Genomic DNA, 25,890 nt, shown 5'->3' with positions numbered 1-25,890 from the left:
CTACATTGCTATGCGCATGATAGATGATCAAGATCTTGGTGAGTGTTCTGCTGTACACAGCCAAACCTCCTTTTGGAAAGCAATTTGGCATCTGAATATCCCCCCAAAGATCCGGATTTTTGCTTGGAAAGTTTGCAGAAACGGCCTTCCAACCATGCTAAATTTACGCTGTCGAGGTCTAAATGTCTCTAGTTTCTACCCTATCTGTGACATGGAAATTGAGTCTTTCCAATATGCTTTATTTCTTTGCTCTCATGCCAATCTTACTTGGGCTAATTGGCCAGACTGCCCTGTAAGCATCTCTTCCCCAAATGCATCTTTTATGGACTCTATATCAAAGGTCATTGATTCAGGATTTTTCAAGGATTTGGCTCTTTTTTTCTTTGTCCTTTGGTCAATTTGGGGAAATAGAAATCAAGCCATTTATGGGGACTCTGCTCTTCCGCCAGCCATGGTTTGGGAGACCGCAAAAAGAGCCCACTTGGATTTTGATGATGCTAAGCTCTCCTCTCCCCCTGCTCCTCCTCCTGCCCGTGCCCATTGGACTGCTCCCCCTGCCGGCTTCTTCAAGATCAACGTGGATGGTGCCACTGATGTTGAGGGAGGTAATTCTTGCATTGGAGCTGTCATTCGGGATTCCTCAGGCTTCCCCATTGGTGCTCTCAGCCTGGTTCTTTCTTCTTGTTTTCCTGCTGAAGTCACAGAAGCATATGCTTTGCTTCATGGTGTCCTCTTTGCCGCTGAAATGCAAGTCCACCAAGCTCTTTTTGAGTCCGACGCTCTATCTATTATCCATGACTTAACCTCCGAAGCTTCTGGCAGCGACTTTGGGCACATCCTTGAGGACATTCGGGTAGCATCCAGCTCCTTTAGTTTTTGTTCCTTTCATCACTTGAAGCGTGAAGGTAACAGAGCTGCCCACTATTTAGCTCTTGAAGCTAAACGCTCAGGCCAAACAAAAATATGGAAAAGAATCCCTCCCCCTTGTATTCAGGAAATTCTTAGTGACGATCTATTGTATTAGCAGGCTCCCTGCCACTGTGTACTCCTTTCTTTATTGGAATGAAATCTCTTCCAAATTTCCCATCAAAAAAAAAAAAAAAAAAAATTGTTCAAAACTGACCAACTTAATTCTTAAACCTAACTAAGTTCCTAAACTAAAAAGTGTAAACTATATTTTACCCAAGTTTGTAATATGCGTTCATATGCATGAAATATTATGGCATTCTTAGGCTTACAAAATAGCCTTCTTCATATGGTTTTTTTTTTTTTTTTTTTTAATCTTTGGATTTTTTTTTTTTTCTTATCTTCTTATTTACTTAGCAAAAAATACTTCTTATTTACTTAGCAAAAAATACTTAGTCTTTTTATTGGAAGACTATATGATATATAACTAAATGAATGTTAATTTGGATTCACCCAATTTTTTATTTTTTATTTTATACTTTAGCCCCCTCTCAATTGGAACCCTGACTCTGTCTTTGCTTTAAACATGTTTGAAGCCAGAGTTTGTTCAATCTCTTCCATTCGCAACTCTATTAGGTCATGTGGTGCATGTTGAGGACATAAGAGTATGAATGGAGGACCATCCAGCTTTCCTGCCATCCTAATTACTATATGATTTATGGTGATGCTTTAATAACAAGTGAATGATTAGTTATTTTTCAGTAAAAACAAATAATAATAATAATAATAATAATAATCTATATATATATATAAAACCGAAGCCTTTGCTGGCACCACAATTTTCCACGTCAGCACAATATTTAAAAAATAAAAAATAAATAAAAATTATAACTCTTCAAAACCCTAGCAACCTTACCCCTCTCTCAAGTTAAGAAATATAAAGCCACGGTTTCTGCAAACTTTCTCTCTCTCCAGACGTAGGAAGCCCTAAAGCATTCAAGATCTACAATGCACGGTATAGATTTTAGCTTATAAAGTTCAGCTTTTGTAAGGTTAGTTTTGTTTATATATTAATTAATATATAGTACTTTACCAAAATTCTAACTGCGCTATCATAAAATATTATTATTAGTATGAATTTTATGGTGTTGCGGTGTTCAAGAATTAAACCAAAATTTTTTTAAATTATCTATAATATTTTGTCCTCTGAAAATTGTATCTCTTTGATTTTATTATATTGTGTTTCTTAAGTTATAGAGAGATTTTCTTTGGTTTCTGCAAACTCTCTCTCTCTTCAGATGTAGGAAGCCCTAAACGCACGGTATAGCATTCAAGATCTACAACTCACGGTATAGATTTTAGCTTATAAAATTCAGCTTTTGTAAGGTTAGTTTGTTTATATATTTAGTCCTTACGTTTAGGTTTAGGTTTAGGTTTAGGTTTTATGAGATTTATATATTACTACTATGTGGCTAAATTTCCCGTGACATTAGTTTTATGTTTTTAACCAAATACATCAGGAAAGCAAGAGAAGACGCATAAATATTTAGTCCTTACGTTTAGGTTTTAAGAGATTTATATATTACTACTATGTGGCTGAATTTCCCATGACATCAGTTTTATGTTTTTTTTTTTTTTTTTTTTTTAATTTGTTTTATGTAAGGTTAGTTTGTTTACATCAGTTCTTTATCTCAAAGATAAGGCCTTTATTTCTACCGCAAGAACTATTTAGGTATGTGTCCCTTGCAAGCACACATGAACTTAAATTGTCTTTTAATATATGCATGCTTTATTATTTTCTAATAGTTTTCCCGTGCATCGCACGGGTTAGCGACTAGTAATAATAATAATAATGGAATGAAAATGTGAGTTTAATATGATTATAAATGTCATTAAAAGTCTTATAACTCAACTGAGACCTCGTTGTATTTATGATAGAGATATTCAGAAATATCTCTCCTTATTAGACTATTAATTTAAAAAATAGTTATAAATATCAAATATAGCACAATTAATGAGTGAAAATTCATATCGTCTTTTGCTCAAAAAAAAAAAAAAAAGAGTGAAAATTCATGGTTAAGTTATTATTCTATTAAAATATCCCTAACAGGAGAAATTATAAGGTCCACATGGTGGACAGGTGATGTGGTCCACCATTCCACTAAAAAACTTCCACCTGTTTAAAATTATTGGTTAGAAAATTTTTTTAAACAGAAATTAATTACTGACTTAGCAATTTTAAACAAATGAAAGTTTTTTAGTGGAATAGTGGACAAATGACGTGATCCACCAAAGGACTTTATAATTTCTTCCCTAACAGCTAGTATGTAGACAACCCAAAGGGAATTAATTTATAATCGTTTGAAGCACTATTGTTTTGCTAGGGGCAGCCTGAGAAGTGAGACCTCATTGTATTTATGATAGAGATATTCAGAAATATCTCTCCTCATTAGACTATTAATTTTAAAAAATAGTTATAAATATCAAATAAAGCACAATTAATGAGTGAAAATTCATGGTTAAGTTATTATTTTATTAAAATATCCCAAACAACTAGTATGTAGACAACCCAAAGGGAATTAATTTATAATCGTTTGAAGCACTATTGTTTTGCCAGGGGCGGCTCCATATCCAGCCCAGGGGTTCAATTGAGCCCCCTAACTTGACCATATATATAATAATAATAATAATAATAATAATAATAATATTTTTAAAAATCTTTTGTTTTCACCCCTTATAATAAAAATTTTGAACACCTTGACCCCAATTTTTTTAAGCCAAGTTGAAATAAGTTTGAATATGATCCTCTTCGTGCGACTTTCACAATATTTCCACAATAAAGATTAAGCGACAAGTTGTAATTGGTTTTTACCTACCATTAATAAGTTGCTACCTAGATTTTGTTGTGAATTTTTTGTAAATTAGTTGTGTCAGTAACACTACTTTTAAAATATTTAATTTTATAAGAAAGAAAGAAAAATGTTTCAAACTTGCCTTCGTTTAAAAGAAAAAAAAAATTTTTCCATGACACTAGTTTACTTTGGCATTGACAATGGAAGGAAGCTGCTTTTCTTTGAACTTTTTATTTTCATTAGCAAAAAATTACACCACTACTAATAGATTTGTATTTAGATATATATTTCTTTCTTCCTTTTATGTTTTCTTAGTTTTTCTCTCTATCCAATAAAGTAATTTGATAAGTGCTCTACAGATTTCCAAGTCCAAGAAATATGTTACTGCATGCTTAAATTCCAAGAGAGTGACAACATGTATGGTTAAAAAACCATGCACTTCAAAGGCAAAAACTTATATTAATGATTTTTTTTCTTAGTTTCATGTTTACTCTTATCCGTACTCCTAGGTGTGTTACTATTCTTCTTTATTTTGTATATTTTTATTTAATGATTTAACTTATAAATATAATAAGTTATTATTAATTTGACAAAAATTTATGATTTGTTATTTAATTCTATTTTGTTATGCATTCAATGGTGGTTGTATTAGCAATCTTTAAACGGTTAATTATTTGTTTAGACTATTGTACAATATAGTTGTATTGTATATTAAATTGTATTTAGAGTATTATTTTAGATTGTTGTATATAATATGGAAGTTGTATATAGAAAAAATGGTAATTATGCTCCTCTCTTTTGAGGTTTGAGGAAATAACACTCTATCCCAAAATTGAAGGAAAAAAACACTTTCCTCCCTTAAAGTTGGAAGAAAATAACACCCCCATTCTGTTTATATTAGTAATGGAATATTCTAAATTTGTATAAGATTTTCTTTAACAAAGTTTAACCATATTTAGTAAAAAACGTAACCAAAAGACTTGCAACAACCAATCTTTTCTCAGCCCTTTAAAAAAAAAAAGTAAAAATCATTATGAATATTTTAATATAATGAATTTTAATTATGAAATGGAGAATAATTTTAGAAACCTGTCATTAAGTTAAAAGTATGTTAGTGCCCAACATTTTTATTATCAATTTAACAAAATTTGGTCAAACGGATATCAATGGAGAAAGTTTGTCTCCCTCGACAAATTTCTGGCTCTGTTAACTCTCTAGAAAAAAATCTTGGAACCGCCATTTAGCTAAGGTGTTTTTTTTTTTTTTTTTTTTTTTTTTTTTAATAATTAAATTTATTTATTTATCAAAACCTTAATGTCGTCAAACGGTACGTCGTTGAAGAGGCAGAGAAAAGTTGTCAACTGAAGCGACAGACCCCAAAAACGTTGTATTATATCGCACGCACACCATCTTTGATTCGCATCTCTGTCTCAGCACACCTTCTGCAAATCTTTCCAGATCTCTATCCGCCATGGCCTCTTCCTCCAATCCCTCAAGCCAGTAAGTCTTCCCCGTAATTCAATTCCACACAACACCAACATCTTTTTCCTTTACTTTTATTTTTGGTTTTAAAGTTGCGTGTATGTGTTTCTATTTGATAATTTTGACCAAACAAAACCATCTTTCTTATGCTTATTTTGTTTCTGAATTTGCGTGCATGTATATAATCTCAAAGAGAGGCTGCTGTACGGAGGCAAAACAAGGGACCCCCATATAAGTTCTTGGTCCCTCTTATCTATGCTCCTGTACTTCCTCTCAGTAAGTCTTCCATTTATTTATTTATTTTTTTCACATATCAAGTTTTGAACTTTTTTGTGCTTGTTGAATTGGATCATGTTTCCTTCATGGGTTTTGGTTATTCTATGTGTTTAGTTTATGGGTGTTTTGAATTTTTTCAGTTCGACTCTCCCTGAGGAAGAATCCGGTTTTGAGGGACCGTTTGTTTACTATTGTGCTGGCTGGGGCATTTGCTCATGGCTTTTATTTGGTGTATCCTTTTCAAATTTCTTATCTTTCTTGCGTTACAGTGCAATCTGATTCTGCGTTCCTTTTACTAATTGATTGTATTGTGAATGTATTGATTACAATTGCAGCATTGCACCGCATTTGTTGTGTGGCATATGAAAATTGGAGATTGTTATTTTCACTCTCATTCATAATAATTTTACTCTGACTGCCTGGCTGTCAAATTACTACAACCCTCCTCCTTTTTCATGACTTGGGACAAGCTAGGAACAAAATATACGAGACTAAGCATAGATACAAGTGGAGTTATTTTACTCATGATTTAAAATTTTTTCTTTTGTTGTATTTCTTAATTTTTTACCTTGTGTAAGCTGGGTGTTAGGTTCATGACATAATGACTAATGGGATGTTTTGTTGTGTGGAGTTAAGTTGTGGTAAATTGAACTACATTTCCTGTTGTAGTTGAAGTCATGGCATAATGCCTCTTGCCGTAACTAAATTTTATGCCAAATGTCAACTTGCCACAATCCTCCTCCTTTATCTGTGCTTCGGACTGGCTATTAACAAAATATATGACACTGAGCACAGACACAAGGAGAGTTATTTTCACTCTCATGTGTGTGTGTGTGTATATATATATATATGGTTTTTGTTTTTGTTTTTTTGGTTTTATAATTCAATAGTTACAATGGGGAAGGGAGGGATTTGAACCCTGGATGTCTCTCTTGAAATACCAAGAGATGCTAACCAGTTGATCTACAAGGCTCTTGGCTAAAATTTTTGTTTTTGTTGTACATAAGTTTTAACCTTCTGTGCAAGGCGGGTTAGATTCATGACATAATGATACAAGGGATCTTTTATCTCATGGAGTTAAGTTGTTGTAAATTGAACTACATTTCTTGTTGTGATTCCTATGTGGACTTCTTTTATGGAGAAAGGGGGTTTGGCCTTGATGTCTAGAAATGCTTGTAGTTTTTACAACATTTGTTTACTGAATTAAGTAGCCACTTCTTTCCATGGGAAGCTGGGTGATTTTTCTTCCAAGGATTTGTTGGATATACATGAATGAAGGATTTTGTTTTAAGGAATACCACTGTTATGATTATAATTGTGGCTCATGAGTACACCTTTCTGCCCTTTGTGGTAAGGGAAGGCAGCAGGTCCAGCTTTGGAGATTGTTTTCTTGCATGTTTGGAACTGAGTTTTTTTTTTTTGGTTTAATGTATGTATCCAGGTTGACACCGAAAAGACTTGATCCAATTTTATTGTCTTTGCAGCACCAGTATCAAAGTTTGTACAACCACTTACAAATGTCTTAGCTCCTCTAGTTATATGGTTCTCTTTGGTGATTAGACAATGGATGTCTTAGCATAAATGCATGTACTAGATCACACCTTACATTAGATTGCACTCTACGTGGTAGATCGAAGTACTTATAGATGTTTTAATCACTTAAGAATCATGGCTTAATATCGTTATTCCTTCTAAGCATGTCTAGGCTCTTGTGACTTAACCCTATGTTTTAAAGTTCATTCCAGCCACCTCCCCCCCAATCTCTGTCCATCTAAACAGACTCTAAAGCAGCTGTCACTATGATGAGCTTCCATGTTGAGGTAAAATTTTCCCTCTATGGAGCTAAGAGCCTTGTAGCTCAACTAGTACCTCCTGGTATTTCCCATGGAAACATTTAGGGTTCAAATCCCTCTCCCCTATTGTAACTATTGAATCTATCAAAAAAAATTTCCCTCTATGGAAGATTAATTTCATCCTCAAAAAGGTTCATTAAGGAGTAATATGTCTTTGTAAGAGCATGTTACCATGTCCATCTCTTTGTAAGAGCATGTGATCCTCAAGGAAGTTTTGATGTTTAGAGTCAGTAGGTCTTCGTAGGATTTTGGTTGTTTGGTTCCCTAAAGGATCTAGAGTATGGATAGTATGAGGGGGATGCTCTGGTGAATGTTTGTAAAACTTGTTTGCTAGCGGAAGTTATGGGGATCTCATCTGCTCAAGTTTTCCCTACTCTCATAACTAAAGGATCTATTTCACATCTGAGCTGCTCTCTGTTTATCATTGTCTCTAATTTATTTTCTCATCATTCAAATGATAGGGAGTCATTATATTGTAACCGAGAGTTGGAACTGAGGCTATTTCTTGAAGTTTTGCAATGATAGTTCTACAGAGAAATATTTGGACCGTAGTTGGCACTGACCAGGGTGCAAAGTTTATAACTTCTCAAATATATACACTACATACACATGACTTTGGGCATAAGAAATGGTTGTACCCAATACACAAGGCTCTCACTTTTATGGGATTTGAGCATAAGTACCATCATTTTAGGTGTTGGAATATTCCTGTATTATTATGAACTGCCTAATTTATTTCCCTTCCTATTGCACGTGAATTGATTAAATCAACAAAAGAAAGAATATCTTAGTTTCAATCAGTCTCACTTCATTGTTGCCCTTGGCAGATGTAGATCTGGATCTGACTTTGAGTTTGCTCATTCTCTTTCATCTTTTACTCAAACTTCAGAAGCTCCTATACTCTCTTCAAGCTTTTACCATTTAATTGCCCTAGCTTTCGTATATTATCCTGACTATAGTTATCAAGTAAGATGCACTGTAAATATTGAGGAACTATAACCAAGCTTATGTACAATGCTAATAAAGAATATATAATTTTATGTGGTCTTGAAACCTCTCTTACTGTTTACAAGCACCCTATATTTGTTGTCTTCTCTCTGTGTTACTGTTTTTCCTTGATAGACATATTCAGAACAGATATATATGATGCCGAGAGCAAGTGATGCATGGCGTATGGGTTGATCTGTTGGCCTACAGAGTACAGCCAACTATAATATATTTGCGGATCTTGTTCAGATGTTTTAGTTGCACCATGAGGTTAGGAAGATTTTGATATTGTATTTTTCTCATTCCATTTATTGTGGAGTGGTGACAGCATATTGTACTTTTATTTTTTACCCTTAAGCCAAAAATATGAGATCAACATCCAGTGTTGCGTCTCTGGCAGCAATTTGAAATAATTACCAAATGGACATGGTGCCTTACTAAATCATAGATGCTCAATTATTTGAAACATTATTATTAATATTGATGATTAAAATACTAATGGACCTGATACGTATGAGTTATGTCTGGTTGAATTTGCCTCATTTTCTTCCCACTTGTATAGTCCTAAAATGCTGCTTTACTATTGACTCATTGACATGCTTGCCATGGTGCATCTTATGTTGGGATAAATAATTTTACAGTGAATGCTTGTTTGTTGATTCAGCCAAAAAAAAAAAAAAAATTGCTTGTTTGGTGGGTGTTAAAGTGACTGACACAAACGCAGTTTATTTGCCTGTGCCTGGGTAGAACTTCTGCCATGGGACTAACACAGATTTCTGGTTGCACTTGCAGGCATCTATCTGAATTTACTATAAGAGTGTTTGGTCAGTGGTGTATGCATTCCAGGTCACTGATCCATTTAAAATTTTACATGGGCAATGTTTGAAATTTATCTTGATAATACTATGACAAAAAATTTGTTAAATAAAATTTAGAGTTTCTGCTTCTAGTAAGTTAATTGAGGGTCAAATCAAAGAGGAAAAAAAAAAAAAGAGTTGACGGTGTATGTATATCCAGGACAACCGTTTGCCAGCACTTTTCACATGTTTCTTGGAGGCTTATACCTTTATTCTCCATAGCTTATTGACAAAATTTTCTTGTTGTGTTTCTGTGGATGGGCCAACAATATTACAAAAATTGTTTGCAAGATTGATATTGTTGTTTTTAATTTTTCCTCCTCTCCCAATCCAACCTAGATCTCCCCTCTCCCTCCAGAATGAAGCTTTTAGCATATTCCAATCATTTTACTTCTCTTCTCCTCTCCTTTTATCTACCTCTGTTGCAAATATAAGCTAAGGAATTAACGCCTAATGGGGGCTATACAATAAAGAGACGGTAGGTACTCCCTAAGGTGGCTTAAGCTATTACTTAAGAATCTTGTTATTGAGTGTCCTAAGGGCAATAGTTAAGGTAGAATTTCTAACTAAGTTGAAAAACTTTTGCTAGCCACTTTCAGTAAAAGAGTTTCAACATTTTATAAACTTTTCCTACTTCACTTTTACCCAATGCCGGTGAAAATGGAATTCATTTTATTCTTCTTAATAATTGCCCTAAGTACACCTGTTTAATATACTCCACTTAGAGATAGCTCCATTCTGGTTTATCAGCTTCATGCGGTGGGAGATAACAGTACTTGTGTCTAATCAACTTCATATAATTGTAGTAGAATATTCTAACTTGGAATTTACTACTTAGCCCATATTAAAACCTTAACAACCATGACTGTAGGGGTGGTGACTGCAACTTGAACTTTGCCCTTTGTATACTTCTATATTATATTTATTGCCAAGAAAATTTAAACACCCGATTCATTTAATTTCCACTATTAATTTGACAAATTGGGGACCGTTGAATTTTTGAATATTCCATAATGTGATATTGTAGCAAAATATCATTTGTTTAAAGTTAAAATACATCGTATTGGAATAATTAGTAGGCATATTCTGGAATCCACTTTTCTATTCTTAATGCGTCCAAAAAGGAAAACCAGTGTTGTTCGTAAACACAATTCGGGGCGGGGCAGAGAGATGTTGTTAGTAAAAGCATGTAGATAACGATGTATTGCTAATAAGGTTCGTGCTTTATTTGTTCTTTTGAATTGGCAATTAGCGACGCAGGGAACGCAGAGTCTTTCCACGCAGGGTAAGACTAATAGGCCCATAGATTTTTCTTCACTTTCTCCTTTTCCTCACAAAACTAGGTGCTGATACCAGCAAATCTTATGAGTTAATGACCGTAGGATGCTACCTTGCTCAGTGCTTGGCATCTTCTACGCATGCAAAAGCAGAAAAAATTGATGCCAGGGGTGTTGAAAAGTGCGAAGAGGAAGTTGTACCAGTCAAGGGTAACTCGCCTGTCTGTCGTCAACTTATTTAATTTAATTTATTAAAAATGTGTTAAAATATATCTGTATTTAAAAAAAAAAAAAAGATTTTAAAAAATTGTACATGTATATAAAAGTGGTAAATAAGTTGGATACAAATAGACACTCACTAGCTCATATCATTAAACAAAATGAAGATTAATAATTGTGAGTAATAATTGTTAGCTTCTGGGTTTTTTTTTTTTTTTTTTCCTTGAAATAAATCTTAGAATTTGAAAAAAAAATTCTTTTCTTCATAAGACTCCAACTAAATAAATTATGAAGAGTTTTCCAATCCTTAACACAATTTGAATTAGTTAGTTTACTAAAGGTGTAACCTGTCTCTCTTTCTCTTTCGGGTTAGGGAGTTCATCTATAAACAGAGTAAGAGAGCTCACTCGATTGAGAGGGAGTTGGAAATGCCACTAGGCCAAGAGGCTTTTGGTCTTATCAATATCAAGTTGGTTCAAAAGTGCAAGATCGTTACTGTAAGCTCAACAGGGTTATTTGTAAGCGTCCATCCCGACACTTGTATAATGACTAATACAAATGCTCCTACGCAGGAAGTCACGTATTATTATTATTATTTTATTTTTTATTGAATAAATACTTTATTTTCAAGACAAAACAGAGGACACAATGGAGGGCTTGCAATCATCTCTAGAAAGAGTTGAAAACTGGTCTATTCTAGTTCCAAAGAGCAGCTCATTGGGATAGAAGATAGGCAAAAATATTTTCCTCTCTACATACATTAACAAAATATTCAGCAAGATACAAAATATCTTCCAAAATTTGCTTTGATACTTTGGTGAGGGGCAACTTCTTTGTTTTTCAATGGTTCAATGACATTCAACCATCTCCTTCAAGGACAATTCTCTTGACTCCTTCAACAACTTTTCTAATAGCTAGACCTAATTACTTTGTCCATGTTGCTATTATATTTCCTCTGAGGTTTCTTGCACCACTATCATCGAGAATTTATCTTCCTTGATTACAGCACCAAAATTCAGCTTTTATCCAAGTCCTAGGTGGGGGAGTCTAGGATGGGCCTTTTGGGATTTTTTTGGAGCTAATTTCTCTAACCTTGCTTGTGTTCCTCAAAAGTTTATTAACTTGCTTCACAACTCTTCTGGGTTGTTTTTGATTAATCCATTCTAACTTTATTTCTCGTCATCCATACCTAGTTATAGAGAATTGTGGCATATAATTGGAAATCTTTAGCATCTACACCCTCTAAACCTAGGCTAGGCTTTAGGTTGATTCTCATTTTCTCCCACTCAGCAATAGACATATTATATATTGTGCGCACCCAAATGGTCTTCAACGGGCTCAACTTATACTTGGGCTCACAACTTGTTTGTATTGTGGGTTTTGAGTTTCCTACTATGGATAGTCCTTTGCTCGGAGACCTAACTGCACACTCTTGTTTCCATGAACTCTTCACTTTTTCCTCACAAAGTTACTACCCTCGCTACTGATATCGTTACTCTTTTCTCTCTGTTTTCTCTCCAGAATTGTCTACCCCCACTTCTCACTCTATTCTCCTATTTATAACTTGAGATGGGTGAAGGTGTTATGATTACTTCCTATTCTCACTCGTGTGGATGGGGGTCCAATTCCATCATTTCTAAGAGGATGCTCCATTGGGAGCGGTGGTAATGGTATTAAAACTGGTTCCCACCTCCAAAAGATGGTTCGGCAGGGATATTCTCTAAGGCAATACCGGGATGCCGAGAACATTGGATGTTCTCGGCAACTACATTCTCGATTAGGTTGTACTTGACCGGCATGGGCTTGTCTCTGATGTGTTCAGGGCAAGATGGGCCAGTCATGTCACTTGGGCCCAATTTGGGCTTTAGGGCATGCCCGAACCGAAGTCAAAGGTCCAATGGGCATGGGATCGTGTACTATACAATAAGTTTAGGGCCCAAAGCTCAATGGGCCCGAGATCACACTCGTACAATAGCCCCCCTTGATTCGTGCCCGGCTATTGGGAGCAAATCAAGGACAGTCTGAATGGCGCTAGTGATTCCTCGAGAAGCACAACCGTTGGCTATTAAACGAACAAGATGGCCATCAACGCTTTTTCAAAAAGAGCGCTGTGCCAGGCTGTCACATTCAACAGTAATTATAACCTGATGGTTCATGAATTGAGCCCATGTGTGTGGGGGTTACCAAAAGAAATCAGAAAGATTTTCCTACCTTCCTCTTCATTAAATGCTTTAGCCCTATAAATAGTTTCTTCTAATTTCTCACACCACTCTTTACATAATTTCTTCTTCAACTTCCTCTCTGCTAAGCATACTTCTCCTGTGCATAAATTCTCCAGTCTAGAACATCATTTCCTAAAGCCCACAATAAGTCTTCTTTACTCTTTCCTCTTCTTTCAATTTTTCTTCACTCTAGAGTTTAAGAATGGGTTATTCTCATCTCCTCGCTTCCGAAGCATCTTTGGTTAATTTTAGAGCAGCCTACGGCGTTCCTGGAGATGTTGATATCGTCTACTGTCACGAGGGTGATATTGCTCTCCAAAGAGGCTCTGATCATAACGTAGTGTTTTTCCCTTTGATGGCTATCCTAGAGGGTGGGGTTAGGTTTCCCATGGACTCTCTTATACTTGGTACCCTTAGGTTTTATGGCCTATGCCTCGATCAACCTCCCCCCAATTTTTACCGAGTTGTAAGTTATGTCAGTAGAATGAACCAAATATATGGGTTGCAACTGAACCATCACGACATAAACTTTATGTATAGTTTATGCGGCAATATTAGGTTCTATTACAACTTATATCATGCCTTCTTGACTCCAATAGAAACTCGGCGGGAGAATTCGTTCGGGTGAGCGGCAATTGGCTTGCTAATGAGCTCCTTTGTCCACTTTTGTCGAGTGACGTTGGTCGGTACCGAGTACTTTTACTTGCTTTAAATTTGATGCTTTTACTCTTTCCACTTATGCATATACTAACCAATCTTCTTGTTGATTTGGTGCAGAAGGGAAAAGATTTAAACGAACCTTAAGGTTGTGCACGTGAGGGACCTCAACTTTGTGCTCAGGTTAGAGATATTTGTGCACACAGATAAACAGCTTCGGGCATCCCATCTGATACTCGGCTGCAACCTGGTATACTCTACCTGGTAGTCATTCAGCCAGGCTTTGCTAGTAGACAACCCGCTATTATCGTATATCGACGTTTGGCACGCCAATTTGCGCCCCCCCCCCCCTCTTCTTTAACGGTTAGTGAAGCTCAGGACCTTGGTCCCCGTATAGTTAGAGCTAAATCACTAGTACCCCTCAGAGACACTTTAGCAGAGACAGTTTCCAGAAACCGATTCGTCTATTGACCCGTTGAAAGACCCGAAGATCCAGCCCCCATTCAAGTAACCAAGCCAACAGTGGCCGAATCCGTAAATTCCTCAGGAGTAGAATCCGACCCTGGCGAGGATGAAATAGTGACCAGACGGGCGATGACTATTGACCACTTTGTGCCCGGCGCTTGTCTAACAACGCAACAGCAAGAACCCCAGAGAGGAAACCCTACTCCTCCTCCTCTTCCCCTCGACCGCTCTCGGAAGAGACAACACACCGTCGAGCAACCTCCTGCAGCCCGGGGGATGCACCTTCAAGAACTCCCTCCTGAGTGTTTAGGGGGATCACTATTCGTGAGCCTCATGGCGATGTTTGGCCCACTACATAGGCTGGGTCTCACGTTGCGTCTTTTTTGCGGCAAGAGGTGGGTTGGCAGATCACTTTCAGGCTCGGCAGTGAGCCCCCTCTTGTGTCAGGGTTTGGTATAGGGCCTTCTTCTGCCTTAAGATATGCACTTCTTCTTGGGTGGCTTCGACGAGTCGCTGTCTACTTGGCTGCAGTGGCACACTATTGCGGTAACTCATTTTATTCCCACTTTCATGCATTAATGTACTTGTACATATGTTTATTTTCGTTATTAATTTTTTTTTTTACATGTATTGCTGTTATATTATAGGCCGCCCAATTGGCTTATGTAATGGATGATCGACTGAAGGAGGCTGCTTAGGATGCCGACCGGGAGAAAGCCCTCAAAGACGTCGTCGTGGCCACCTTGAAAGAGAAGGGAAAAGCTGCCAAGGCTGTAGAAAAGAAAGCTCACGCGTCCGAGAAAGCCAGAACGTTAGTAGAAAAGAGGTTGACGGAGATGGAGGTGAAGCTGGGCGGGACCAAGCTCAAACTGGCGGAGGCGAAGAGCTTGAACCTTACACAGGCTGATGAAATTGCCGACCTAAAGGCGGCTCTAGAAGCTTGTGAAGAAATATGGTACAATGAAAGTTTCGCAGACGCAGAAAACTCCGTGGAGCCTATCATTTACCAAGCTCGGAAACATGGAATCGGAAAGGGGTGGATGGCTGCCCTGTAAGCTATGGGGGTTCCTGATGATTCTCTTTTAAGGAATCCCAACCAGGTTCCCTTCCCGGACCCCTCTCCCTCCGTCCAAAATCACTTCGGTGCTGCTGATGAAGAGGAGACTCCCAGTATAAGGGAGTTGGTGCAGGCAATTGATTCCCACGTGGAGTTACTTAATCTGGAAGTCACCAGCAACGTTCATGTTGGCATCTAGCCTACCGAGGACGTACAAACTCAGCCACCTCCAACCGCTCAACCAGTCGAAGATGCACCAAAACGGCCAACTGATGACGAAGCTCAACTCCCACCCATTGATCCTTTAGCTTGATGCTTGGATTTTATCCTGCCTTTACCCAGTTACTTTCTTTTTGTTTAATTTTTCCTTTTATTTGCATGGTTTGCCTACAATCACTGGGTTGTGGTGACAGAACAATGGTTAAATTTTTATTCCCCTTTACTTTATTTGATTAGTCATCCAGATGTGGTGACCAAACATTTATTTGAGCTATATTTATAAATGATTATCGCATTGTTACTAAGTTATTTTTCTGCCATGCCTTGCCTTTTTATTCCTAATGACCAGGTAGCCTAATCAAGGCTTGACTTTGGTCGGTGATAAAGACTACTCCTTCACTTGCCTTCCAAAAGATAGGCTATATCTTTATCTATTCAGTGATTGGGACCGAATTGAAAAATGTTTGTTTTTAGAAAAAATTAACACCAAGCTCGCGCTTACTCGGCAATTGTGATTGAAATTGGCTCGTGCTTGTATATTTAATGAAAATGAATGCCAGGCTTTCGTTCTTAAGACAACTAGGTGTTAGGTTCCCATCTGTTAGGTGATTAGGCTTAGCCGGGAACATGATTTTCATTGTTAGGTAAATTTATTATAAGGTTTCCACCTGACCGGTGATTAGGGTAGAATCGGGAAACAGGTTTTGTCCTTAGAAAAATTTGATGTACGGTTTTCACCTGCTCAATGATTAGGATTGAATCGGGAATAGGCTTCTACCCTTAGAATAATCTGATGTAAGGTTTCCACCTACTCGGTGATTAGGATTGAACTAGGAACAGGCTTCTGCCCTTAGAATAATCTGATGTAAGGTTTCCATCTACTCGGTGATTAGGATTGAATCGGGAACAGGCTTTTGCCCTTAGAATAATCCGATGTAAGGTTTTCGCCTACTCAGTGAATAGGATTGAACTGGGAACAGGCTTCTGACCCTAGAATATTAGATGTAAGGTTTCCACCTGCACGGTGATTAGGATCGAACCGGGAACAGGCTTCTATCCTTAGTATAATTAGATGTAAGGTTTCCACTTGCTTGGTGATTAGGATCGAACCGGGAACAGGCTTCTGTCCTTAGTATAATTAGAGATTTGGTTTCCTCCGTGTTAGCTAATCGGGGTTGATAAGTTAATAATGATGGAACCAAAAGTATGAATACATCTGCATGGATAAACATTGCCCTCATAATACTTGATATTATACATATATTACATTATACTCAACCCATACTCCTGTGCATTGATGGTTAGTGGTAAAACTTCTTTAAATTGTGAACATTCTATGGCCGGTGAAGTGGTCTTCCATCAAAGTCTTCCAAATAGTATGCTCCCGCGAGCAATAGTGGTAATTTTATAAGGCCCTTCCTAGGTTGGGGCTAACTTTCCTACATTGACATCTCGCATATTTTCTATTACCTTTCGAAGTACCAAGTCTCCAGTGCAGAATTCCCTCCTCTTCACATCCCTGTTATACCTCCGGGCAAGCTTCTGTTGATACTCCACTAACCGTATGGTTGCCAGTTCCTGGCATTCTTCTAACAGGTCCAGATGTTTCACCATTAATTCATCGTTCTTGGTAGGGACAAATCTTGCAACCCGAGCACTGCATAAATTCACCTCGGCCAGTATGTCTACTTCTGCTTTTGTATGTAAGAGAAAATGGAGTTTCTCCCATGGACCTTCTGGGAGTCGTCTGATATGCCCACAAAACATTGGGCAGCTCCTCGACCCACTTACCCTTAGCACCCTCTAGTCTTCTCTTTAATTCGTTTACAATTACTTTGTTAGTGGCCTCAGCTTGATCGTTACTCTACAGATATGCCGAGGTGGTATACTTGTTCTTGATACCTAGATCACTACAGAACTTGCGAAAGGTTTTGCTATCAAATTGCAACCCATTATCAGATATCAGGGACTCTGGTACTCCAAATCTTGTTACTATGCTTCTCCACACAAACTTCTTAACATCCACATCCCAGATATTAGCTAATGCCTCAGCCTCCACCCACTTAGTGAAGTAGTCTACAGCCACTATAACAAACCTACGATTTCCTGTGACCTAGGAGAACGGACCGACAATGTCCAGCCCTCACTACGCAAAGGGCCATAGGCTACTGATAGGATTTAGACCCCCTGCTGGCTGATGGATCAACGGGACATGGTTATTGCTCGCACTTCCGCACATATTTAGCAACATCCTTCTACATCTGTGGCCACCAAAATCCTTAGGTCATTGCTCGGTGTGCCAATGAGCATCCCCTAACATGACTGTCGCACACCCCCTCATGGAGTTCGGTTAAGAGCTCATTAACTTTGTCGGGGCGCAAGCATAGAAGATACGGCCCCCTAAAAGACCTTTAGTACAGTTTACGATTTGCTGATAACCAATACCGAGCAGCTACTTTACACACCCTGTCAGCTTCTTTTTCGTCATTCGACACTCAATCCTTAGCCAAAAAGTCAATGATTGGGTCCATCCAGCATGGCTCGGATGTTGCCACCACTGAAACACCTACCCTTACATTTATACTTGGTTTTGCCACTAGCTCCACTTTGATTAACCGAGGTACCTCATTGGTCAGTGATGACGCTAAAGTGGCTAGAGAGTTCGCATGTCGATTCTGCCCCCTGGCCACTTGAATCACCTTTGCCTTCAAAAGCTGGTTCATAACCTGCCTTACCACCTATAAGTACTCCATCATTCGGGGACCCTAGCTTCAAAACTACCCTGCACCTGATTAACCACCAACCAGGAATTCGAATAAACCTCAACTTCCTGAGCACCCATATCCCAAATAGCTTTCAATTCGGCAAGCAAGGCTTTGTACTCGGCTTCATTGTTGGAAGCCCTGAAACCTAACCGAAAAGAATATTCCAATCTTATCCCTTTTGGATTAATGATGACAATTCCAGCCCCAGCTTCCATTGCTCTAGATGCACCGTCCACAAACACCTTCCACGGGTGAACCTTCACATGACAAACCACTTCCATTTCTCTCCTCGGGGAAAACTCTGCGATAAAATCAGCAAGAACTTGACCCTTCACCGAACTTCTTGGTTTGTACCTAATGTCAAAGGAGCCTAGCCGAGTTCCCTACTTAGCTATTTTGTCCGTGAAGTCAGATCTTTTCAACAATGATTGCAAAGGATATTCGGTTAATACATAGACGGTATGAGCTTGGAAATAATGGAGTAACTTCCTTGTAACATGTACTAGCGCTAGTACCAACTTCTTTAGAGGCAAGTACCTCGTCTTGACATCAACTAAGGTTTTGTTGACATAATATATTGGCTATTGCACTCCTTGATCCCTCAGTAGCATGACACTTACGGCATGCTCGGACATTGAGAGATATATGAATAAATCCTCCCCGAGTTCTGGGGCCGTCAATATGGGCACTCGTACCAAATACTCCTTCAAATCTTGAAAAGCCTTTTTCACACTCTTCGTTCCACTATAATCCCTTCCATTTCTTTAAAAGTTGGTAGAATGGACGGCACCGATCGGCAAACTTGGAAATAAATCGGTTAAGGGCAGCCAGTATACCGGTGAGCACTTGGACTTCCTTTGGATTGCTCGGCGACTTGAGGCACTCTATAGCTTCAATCTCATCGGGTTGATTTCTATTCCTCGGCTAGTGATCATATACCCTAGGAACTTGCCATCCCCCACCCCAAAAGCACACTTGTCAGCATCGAGGTGCAACTTATGTCGTTGAAGCACTTCAAACACCTCTTTAAGATCATCAATATGTTGCACCTCCCGTTTGCTTTTAACCACCATATCGTCAATATACACCTCCACCGTTCGCCCAATCTTATCTCTGAACATCGTTGTCATTATCCCTTGATAAGTAGCTCTAGCATTCTTTAACCCAAACGACATTACAGTGTAATGGTAATTAGTATCGGGGGATATGAACACTGTTTTCTCTTGATCGTCGGCGGCCAAGGCAATTTGATGATAACCCTAGAAAGCATCCAGAAAGCTCATCCTTGGGTGCCTATACGTGGCATCTACTAGTTGATTGATCTTCGGCATGGGGAATGAGTCTTTCGATTATGCCTGGTTCAAATCAATAAAAATCAACACACACCCTTCATTTGCCGTTCTTCTTTTTTACCACCACGGTATTCGCTCCTGCCTCCTTCAACCTCTTAACCTCTTGCCTGACGGCTTTGACGTGCTCCTTAGCCGATCTCCTTGGCTTCTGCTTCTTGGGAGGGAATGGTGGGTCTACGTTAAGCTTGTGAACTATAAACTCAAGGTCTACCCCGAGCACCTCGTACGGGCTTTAAGCAAATACATCAACGTTCTGTACAAGAAATAGCGGTAGCTTTACCCTATCCACGTCCTTCATACTTGTTCCTATTTGGAAACTCCTGTTATCATCCAATAGTATCCTTACTCTTATCAAGCCCTCAGCATAACTAGCCCCCATTCCTTCCTGGGGTTCCTGTAATTGCTATAAGGGTACTTCCTTGGCTAGTTCCTTTTACTTGATCTCCCGGTTAACGGCGACCACCAAACACTACCTGACCGCTTGCTGGTTTCCCCTTACTATAGCAATACCTTGCTTGGTGCGAAATTTAACCTTCACATGGAGAGTGGATGGGACTACCCCTATTGCATGAATCCATGGCCTTCCAAGGATTGTCCTATATGGAGAAAACGAACCGATCACTTTAAATGTCACCATTACCTCATCTTCCATATTTACGGGAAGTGGAAGTCTGCCCCTATGGGATCACCATCTGGCCATCAAACACCACCAGGGATGTGTTGTACTTAGAGAGATCCTCATTCTTCAGGCCAAGTCCATTAAACAGGTTGGGGTACATCACTTTAGCTCCACTCCCCTGATCTATCAGTACCCTCTTCACTATAAAACCATTTATCTGGGTTGTGACCACTAAAGCATCGTCGTGTGGTTGAATCATTCCTTCTAGATCGTCATCATTGAAAGCAATGGGCTCCCGAGTGTATTTCAACTTCTTTTCGGAGGGTCGCTCGTCCAGACAACCTTTTACCGGAACCACAACTAGTACCCCTCTCCTCTTGGATATCGTGGTACCCCTTGAAGTTGTGTGGATGACTTTTATTACTCCCAATAGGGGTGGGAGAGGATTCCCCCGAGGTCAAGTTTCCTGCTCGACATCCTGATTCCTCGGGTCCACCACAAACTCTTTCAAATACCCTGTTGTTACCAGCTGCTCTAAATGGTCTTTTAACACCCTACATTGTTCAGTGGTATGCCCTTTATCCCTATGTTAAGTACAGTACAGGTTCTGATTTCTCCTTGACAGGTCACCCTCCATCTTGTTTGGCCACCGAAAGTATGGCTCATTCTTGATTCGATCCACGATCGTGTGCACTAACTCCTTGAATGTCGTTCACTTCCCTCACCTGAGTGCTCGGTTCTTGAATCCTTAAATCCTTCTAGGGCCTTGATTGAAAACCCCCTTGCCAAGGCTGATTATGATCGGAGCGTTGCCTTTGTTCCGCTGCCGGTCATCCTCCAATCTTTTATACTCTTCGATACGCCTCATAAACTGCCTCATATCCTTAGGAGGTCTCCTTGTCAACGAGTCTCGCAATTCGGAGTCCTCGGGCAATCCCAATCGAAAAGTAATTCCTGAGATTTTTCATTGCCTTTGCCAATCTCGTTGTATAGCTCTTAGTATCGGCTAGTGTAGTTTCAGAGGGTTTCCTTGGCCCTTATTTTCATAGATAACAGTGCATCCACCGATTGCAGGTCATAAACCGGACACTGAAGTCTTGGATTAGCTCGACAAAGCTATGAATTGAGCCCTTCCTCAATCCATTGAACCACCTCAAAGAAGTGGGCCCGAGGCTCGAAGGAAATACCTTACACATTAGCGCATCATTATGAGTGTGCAAAGACATCATCTGGATATAGTGGCTTACATGCTTCACCGGGTCCATTTTCCCATCATAAGAGTTAAACGAAGGCCGCGTAAATTTGCTCGGCGTAGGAGCCCGTTCAATGTCCCTTAAGAAGGATGATCGAGCAGCCTGCGTAATGCTTGGCTCATAACATCCATAGCGGCGTTGTGGGGTCGTCGATCTTTTAAGGAGATTGAGTCTCGGTCTGTGTACTCCCGCGACCGATCCTAATGTCTACGGGAACTAGATCAATGGGACCCATCTCCATTGCGACCCCACATAGTAGCTGACCCCTCTTCACGCTCCTCGCGATCCCTTCTCCGATGTCTACTTCTTGCTTCCAACTCCAAATCTCTTACCAAATTACGCAAACGTTCAAGTTCCTCGTCCCTCCCGTCAAAGCGCTCACACCCTGATGTGCTTGATATTGTCTGGTGTGTTTGATACGACCCTTCTCCAAGGCTAGACTACTCTTCCTCTTGCTCATGCTTCCTATCTTTACGCCTCTTTTGCCTTTTTTCTCACCAAATGGATCCCTGAGAAGATCTCCCAGAATCACTTTCAGCATAACTCCCTAATTGACCTTCAGACATTTTCCCCGCATGAGTCTTGGCAGAACCATAGTTCAACTAGTACCTCCTGGTATTTCCAATGGAAACATTCAGGGTTCAAATCCCTCTCCCCTATTGTCACTATTGAATCTATCAAATAAAATTTCCCTCTATGGAAGATTAATTTCATCCTCCAAAAGGTTCATTAAGGACAAATATGTCTTTGTAAGAGCATGTTACCATGTCCATCTTTTTGTAAGAGCATGTGATCCTCAAGGAAGTTTTGATGTTTAGAGTCAGTAGGTCCTTGTAGGATTTTGGTTGTTTGGTTCCCTAAAGGATCTAGAGTATGGATAGTATGAGGGGGATGCTCTGGTGAATGTTTGTAAAACTTGTTTGCTAGTGGAAGTTATGGGGATCTCATCTGCTCAAGTATTCTCTACTCTCATAACAAAAGGATCTATTTCACATCTGAGCTGCTCTCTGTTTATCATTGTCTCTAATTTATTTTCTAATCATTCAAATGAAAGGGAGTCATTATATTGTAACCGAGAGTTGGAACTGAGGCTATTTCTTGAAGTTTTGCAATGATAGTTCTACAGAGAAATATTTGGACCGTAGTTGGCACTGACCAGGGTGCAAAGTTTATAACTTCCCAAAGATATACACTACATACACATGACTTTGGGCATAAGAAAGGGTTGTACCCAATACACAAGGCTCTCACTTTTATGGGATTTGAGCATAAGTACCATCATTTTAGGTGTTGGAATATTCCTGTATTATTATGAACTGCCTAATTTATTTCCCTTCCTATTGCATGTGAATTGATTAAATCAACAAAAGAAAGAATATCTTAGTTTCAATCAGAGTCTCTTCATTGTTGCCCTTGGCAGATGTAGATCTGGATCTGACTTTGAGTTTGCTCATTTTCTTTCATCTTTTACTCAAACTTCAGAAGCTCCTATACTCTCTTTAAGCTTTTACCATTTAATTGCCCTAGCTTTCGTATATTATCCTGACTATAGTTATCAAGTAAGACGCACTGTAAATATTGAGGAACTATAACCAAGCTTATGTACAATGCTAATAAAGAATATATAATTCTATGTGGTCTTGAAACCTTTCTTACTGTTTACAAGCACCCTATATTTGTTGTCTTCTCTCTGTGTTTCTGTTTTTCCTTGATAGACATATTCAGAACAGATATATACGATGCCGAGAGCAAGTGATGCATGACGCATGGGTTGATCTGTTGGCCTACAGAGTACAGCCAACTATAATATATTTGCGGATCTTGTTCAGATGTTTTAGTTGCACCATGAGGTTAGGAAGATTTTGATATTGTATTTTTCTCATTCCATTTATTGTGGAGTGGTTACAGCATATTGTACTTTTATTTTTTACCCTTAAGCCAAAAATATGAGATCAACATCCAGTGTTGCGTCTGTGGCAGCAATTTGAAATAATTACCAAATGGACATGGTGCTTTACTAAATCATAGATGCTCAATTATTTGAAACATTATATTAATATTGATGATTAAAATACTAATGGACCTGATACGTATGAGTTATGTCTGGTTGAATTTGCCTCATTTTCTTCCCACTTGTATAGTCTTAAAATGCTGCTTTACCATTGACTCATAGGCATGCTTGCCATGGTGCATTTTATATTGGGATAAATAATTTTACAGTGAATGCTTGTTTGGTGATTCAGCCAAAAAAAAAAAAAAAAATTGCTTGTTTGGTGGGTGTTAAAGTGACTGACACAAACAAAGTTTATTTGCCTGTGCCTGGGTAGAACTTCTGCCATGGGACTAACACAGATTTCTGGTTGCACTTGCAGGCATCTATCTGAATTTACTATAAGAGTGTTTGGTCAGTGGTGTATGCATTCCAGGTCACTGATCCATTTAAAATTTTACATAGGCAATGTTTGAAATTTATCTTGATAATACAATGACAAAAATTTTGTTAAATAAAATTTAGAGTTTCTGCTTCTAGTAAGTTAATTGAGGGTCAAATCAAAGAGGAAAAAAAAGAGTTGACGGTGTATGTATATCCAGGACAACCGTTTGCCAGCACTTTTCACATGTTTCTTGGAGGCTTATACCTTTATTCTCCATAGCTTATTGACAAAATTTTCTTGTTGTGTTTCTGTGGATGGGCCAACAATATTACAAAAATTGTTTGCAAGATTGATATTGTTGTTTTTAATTTTTCCTCCTCTCCCAATCCAACCTAGATCTCCCCTCTCCCTCCAGAATGAAGCTTTTAGCATATTCCAATCATTTTACTTCTCTTCTCCTCTCCTTTTATCTACCTCTGTTGCAAATATAAGCTAAGGAATTAACGCCTAATGGGGGCTATACAATAAAGAGACGGTAGGTACTCCCTAAGGTGGCTTAAGCTATTACTTAAGAATCTTGTTATTGAGTGTCCTAAGGGCAATAGTTAAGGTAGAATTTCTAACTAAGTTGAAAAACTTTTGCTAGCTACTTTCAGGTAAAAGAGTTTCAACATTTTATAAACTTTTCCTACTTCACTTTTACCCAATGCTGGTGAAAATGGAATTCATTTTATTCTTCTTAATAATTGCCCTAAGTACACCTGTTTAATATACTCCACTTAGAGATAGCTCCATTCTGGTTTATCAGCTTCATGCGGTGGGAGATAACAGTACTTGTGTCTAATCAACTTAATATAATTGTAGTAGAATATTCTAACTTGGAATTTACTACTTAGCCCATATTAAAACCTTAACAACCATGACTGTAGGGGTGGTGACTGCAACTTGAACTTTGCCCTTTGTATACTTCTATATTATATTTATTGCCAAGAAAATTTAAACACCCGATTCATTTAATTTCCACTATTAATTTGACAAATTGGGGACCGTTGAATTTTTGAATATTCCATAATGTGATATTGTAGCAAAATATCATTTGTTTAAAGTTAAAATACATCGTATGGAATAATTAGTAGGCATATTCTGGAATCCACTTTTCTATTCTTAATGCGTCCAAAAAGGAAAACCAGTGTTGTTCGTAAACACAATTCTGGGCGGGGCAGAGTGATGTTGTTAGTAAAAGCATGTAGATAATGATATATTGCTAATAAGGTTCGTGCTTTATTTGTTCTTTTGAATTGGCAATTAGCAACACAGTGGACGCACAGTCTTTCCACGCAGAGTAGAGACTAATAGGCCCATAGATTTTTCTTCACTTTCTCCTTTTCCTCACAAAACTAGGTGCTGATACCAGCAAATCTTATGAGTTAATGACCGTAGGATGCTACCTTGCTCAGTACTTGGCATCTTCTACGCATGCAAAAGCAGAAAAAATTGATGCCAGGGGTGTTGAAAAGTGTGAAGAGGAAGTTGTACCAGTCAAGGGTAACTCGCCTGTCTGTCGTCAACTTATTTAATTTTATTTATTAAAAATGTGTTAAAATATATTTATATTTAAAAAAAAAAAATTTTAAAAAATTGTACATGTATATAAAAGTGGTAAATAAGTTGGATACAAATAGACACTCACTAACTCATATCATTAAACAAAATGAAGATTAATAATTGTGAGTAATAATTGTTAGCTTCTGGGTTTTTTTTTTTTTTTTTTCCTTGAAATAAATTTTAAAATTTTTATATTAAAAAAGAATTTTCTTTTTTCAAAATGCATTTTCCAAACTGGAATTTGAAAAAAGATTTCTTTTCTTCATAAGACTCTCAACTAAATAAATTATGAAGAGTTTTCCAATCCTTAACACAATTTGAATTAGTTAGTTTACTAAAGGTGTAACCTGTCTCTCTCTCTTTCGGGTTAGGGAGTTCATCTATAAACAGAGTAAGTGAGCTCACTCGATTGAGAGGGAGTTGGAAATGCCACTAGGCCAAGAGGCTTTTGGTCTTATCAATATCAAGTTGGTTCAAAAGTGCAAGATCGTTACTGTAAGCTCAACAGGGTTATTTGTAAGCGTCCATCCCGACACTTGTATAATGACTAATACAAATGCTCCTACGCAGGAAGTCACGTATTATTATTATT

At 38.2% G+C, this 25,890-nt stretch overlaps 1 protein-coding gene across 6 annotated transcripts; it reads left to right on the top strand.

Annotated features, from left to right (window-relative positions):
• Positions 1-5,090: 5,090 nt before the first annotated feature.
• On the top strand, positions 5,091-24,061 carry LOC126715323 (uncharacterized). Of its 6 annotated transcripts, none has more exons than XR_007651845.1 (5): positions 5,091-5,258; positions 5,434-5,516; positions 5,657-5,747; positions 23,044-23,168; positions 23,691-24,061. XR_007651845.1 is itself a non-coding variant. In XM_050415880.1 (4 exons), the coding sequence occupies exons 1-4, from the start codon at positions 5,230-5,232 to the stop codon at positions 23,072-23,074; spliced, it is 234 nt and encodes a 77-aa protein (XP_050271837.1). In that variant the 5' UTR covers positions 5,091-5,229; the 3' UTR covers positions 23,075-23,418. The 6 variants fall into 6 exon arrangements, 2 of the variants coding, with proteins under 2 accessions (XP_050271837.1, XP_050271836.1); XR_007651843.1 differs by lacking the exon at positions 23,044-23,168 and adding an exon at positions 8,502-8,626; XR_007651844.1 differs by lacking the exons at positions 23,044-23,168; positions 23,691-24,061 and adding exons at positions 8,502-8,626; positions 23,169-23,418.
• Positions 24,062-25,890: the final 1,829 nt, after the last annotated feature.

Source organism: Quercus robur, chromosome 2, assembly GCF_932294415.1.
Source record: "Quercus robur chromosome 2, dhQueRobu3.1, whole genome shotgun sequence".
Taxonomy (NCBI): Eukaryota; Viridiplantae; Streptophyta; class Magnoliopsida; order Fagales; family Fagaceae; genus Quercus; species Quercus robur.
This window is presented reverse-complemented; position numbering and strand designations above follow the sequence as displayed.